Source organism: Cetorhinus maximus, unplaced genomic scaffold, assembly GCF_964194155.1.
Source record: "Cetorhinus maximus unplaced genomic scaffold, sCetMax3.hap1.1 HAP1_SCAFFOLD_456, whole genome shotgun sequence".
Classification (NCBI taxonomy): Eukaryota; Metazoa; Chordata; class Chondrichthyes; order Lamniformes; family Cetorhinidae; genus Cetorhinus; species Cetorhinus maximus.
In genome coordinates, this window is record NW_027596400.1 from 1 (window position 1) to 2,625 (window position 2,625).

The 2,625-nt window shown below is 46.2% G+C and overlaps 1 gene segment (V, D, J or C); it reads left to right on the forward strand.

Moving 5' to 3' along the window:
* Positions 1–55: 55 nt before the first annotated feature.
* Positions 56–414, forward strand: LOC144673732 (T cell receptor alpha variable 38-2/delta variable 8-like; the record flags this gene model as incomplete). The annotated part of the segment is given in 1 exon segment: positions 56–414. A coding segment is annotated over 1 exon segment (359 nt), but the record flags the coding sequence as incomplete, so codon positions are not given.
* Between the last annotated feature and the right edge of the window lie 2,211 nt (positions 415–2,625).

Genomic DNA, 2,625 nt, shown 5'->3' on the forward strand with positions numbered 1-2,625 from the left:
CGTGAATTTTAAACGATCCTCGACCTGATTGTTTCTGTTTGAATATGTTTTTCAGATGTGATTCATGGAGATTCTGTCACTCAGCCGCTGTCCTCGGATATTAAGACAGAAGGAGAAACGGTAACTTTAAGCTGTACCTATGACACTACAGAGAGCTACTACTATTTATACTGGTACCGGCAACACCCAGACTCGCAGCCTGAGTTTATATTGGGTAAATACTCGGACGGTAGTGAAGATAAAGCTGATTTTGCCAAAAGCCGTTTCTCTGCAGAGCTCCAGGCCTCGAATAAATTCACCAGTTTGAGCATCTCGGGTCTGCAGCTGACTGACGCTGCCGTGTATTACTGCGCTTTCACTCACAGTGATGGAAAACAGTCTCACCCCTGTACAAAAACTGCCTTTGGACTGTGAATATGAGCTCCCGTCTTGCGGGTTGCATAGAATCGGCGGCAGAGGCAGCGACAATGTCAGCGGCTCTGTCAGCCGCTCAAACACAAACAGAGAGGAAACCACATTCACCTCGCATCAAACTGTCACCAACTGTTTCCAGCAGCGGCCGAGAGAAACAAACTCCTGAACCCGACCCGACCGTCGGGTCATCACAGAAGCAGATTGCAAGAAGCACGTTCTAATCCCCACCCTCAATAATTTGCTGTCATGTCTCAAGGTACTTTCAATTCACTTCCTTCTGTCTCTCTGGTTCTGTGAGATCCGTCGATGGTGAGATGTCTGACATTGAATGGAAACACCCCAAGCTGGACTGCAGTCAATGTCCTGATACGGGAATGGCTGCGCTTCTGGAGGCGAGGGTGGTGGGAATAAAACCCTGGCCTCTTCATTGTCACCAGCAAACTCGGGATTGTAAATGATAGAATTTACCCTGCAATTTGAGAGGAAAAAGCTGGATTCAGATGTAACGGTATTACAGTTGAATAATGGCAACTACAGAGGCATGAGGGAGGAGCTGGCCAGAAGTGACTGGGAGATGAGCCTAGCAGGAAAGACAGTGGAACAGTAATGACAGGAGCTTCTGGGAGTAATTTGGGAGACACAGCAAAAATTCATCCCTAGGAAGAAGAAGTATACTAAAGGGAGGACGAGGCAACCATGGCTGACATCAGGGACAGCATAAAAGCTAAAGAGAAAGCATACAATGTGGCGAAGAGCAGTGGGAAACCAAGGGTTTGGGAAGCCTACAAAGACCAACAGAGGACAACTAAAAAAGAAATAAGGAGGGAGAAGATTAAATATGAGGGTAAAGTAGCCAGTAATTTAAAAGAAGATTGCAAGAGTTTTTTTTAGAGATATAAAGGTTAAAGGAGAGGCAAGACTGGACATTGGGCCGCTGGAAAATGATGCTGGAGAAGTAGTATTGGGGAACAAAGAAATGGTGGAGGAACTGAATAGGTACTTTGCGTCAGTCTTCACGGTGGAAAACACGAGTAACATCCCCAAAGTTCAAGAGAGTCGGGAGGAAGATGTGAGTATGGTGGCCATTGCCAAGGAGAAGGTCCTAGGAAACCTGAAAGGTCTGAAGGTGGATAAATCACCTGGACCAGATGGATTATACCCCAGAGTTCTGAAGGAGATAGCTGAAGAAATAGTGGAGGCGTTAGTGGTGATCTTTCAGGAATCACTGGCGTCAGGGAGGGTCCCAGAGGACTGGAAAAGCGCTAATGTAACCCCTCTGTTTAAGAAGGGAGTGAGGAAAAAGACGGGAAATTACAGGCCGATTAGCCTGACCTCAGTCGCTGGTGAGATTTTAGAGTCCATTATTAAGAATGAGATTTCAGAATACTTGGAAGTGCATTGTAAAATAGGGCAAAGTCAGCATGGTTTCATGAAGGGGAGGTCATACCTGACAATTCAGTTAGAATTCTTTGAGGAGGTAACGAGTAGGTTAGACAAAGGAGAGCCAATGGATGTTATCTACTTGGACTTCCAGAAGGCCTTTGACAAGGTGCCACACAGGAGGCTGCTCAGTAAGATAACAACCCATGGTGTTAGAGGCAAGGTACTAGCATGGATAGATGATTGGCTGTCTGGCAGGAGGCAGAGAGTGGGGATAAGGGGGTCCTTCTCAGGATGGCGGCTGGTGACTAGTAGAGTTCTGCAGGGGTCAGTGTTGGGACCACAACTTTTCACTTTAAACATTAATGATCTAGATGAAGGAACTGAGGGCACCCTGGCTAGGTTTGCAGATGATACAAAGATAGGTGGAGGGGAAGGTAGTATTGAGGAGGCAGGGAGGCTGCAGAAGGATTTGGACAGCTTAGGAGAATGGGAAAAGAAGTGGCAGATGGAATACAACGTGGGGAAGTGTGAGGTCATGCACTTTGGTTGGAAGAATACAGGCATAGACTATTTTCTAAATGGGGAGAGAATTCAGAAATCTGGAGTGCAAAGGGACTTATGAGTCCAAGTCCAGGATTCTCTTAAGGTTAACTTGCAGGTTGAGTCGGTAGTTAGGAAGGCAAATGCAATGTTGGCATTTATTTCGAGAGGACTAGAATATAAAAGCAGAATGTGCTGCTGAGTCTTTATAAGGCTCTGGTCAGACCACATTTAGAATATTGTGAGCATATTTGGGCCCCGTATCTCAGAAAGCATGTTCTGGCTCTG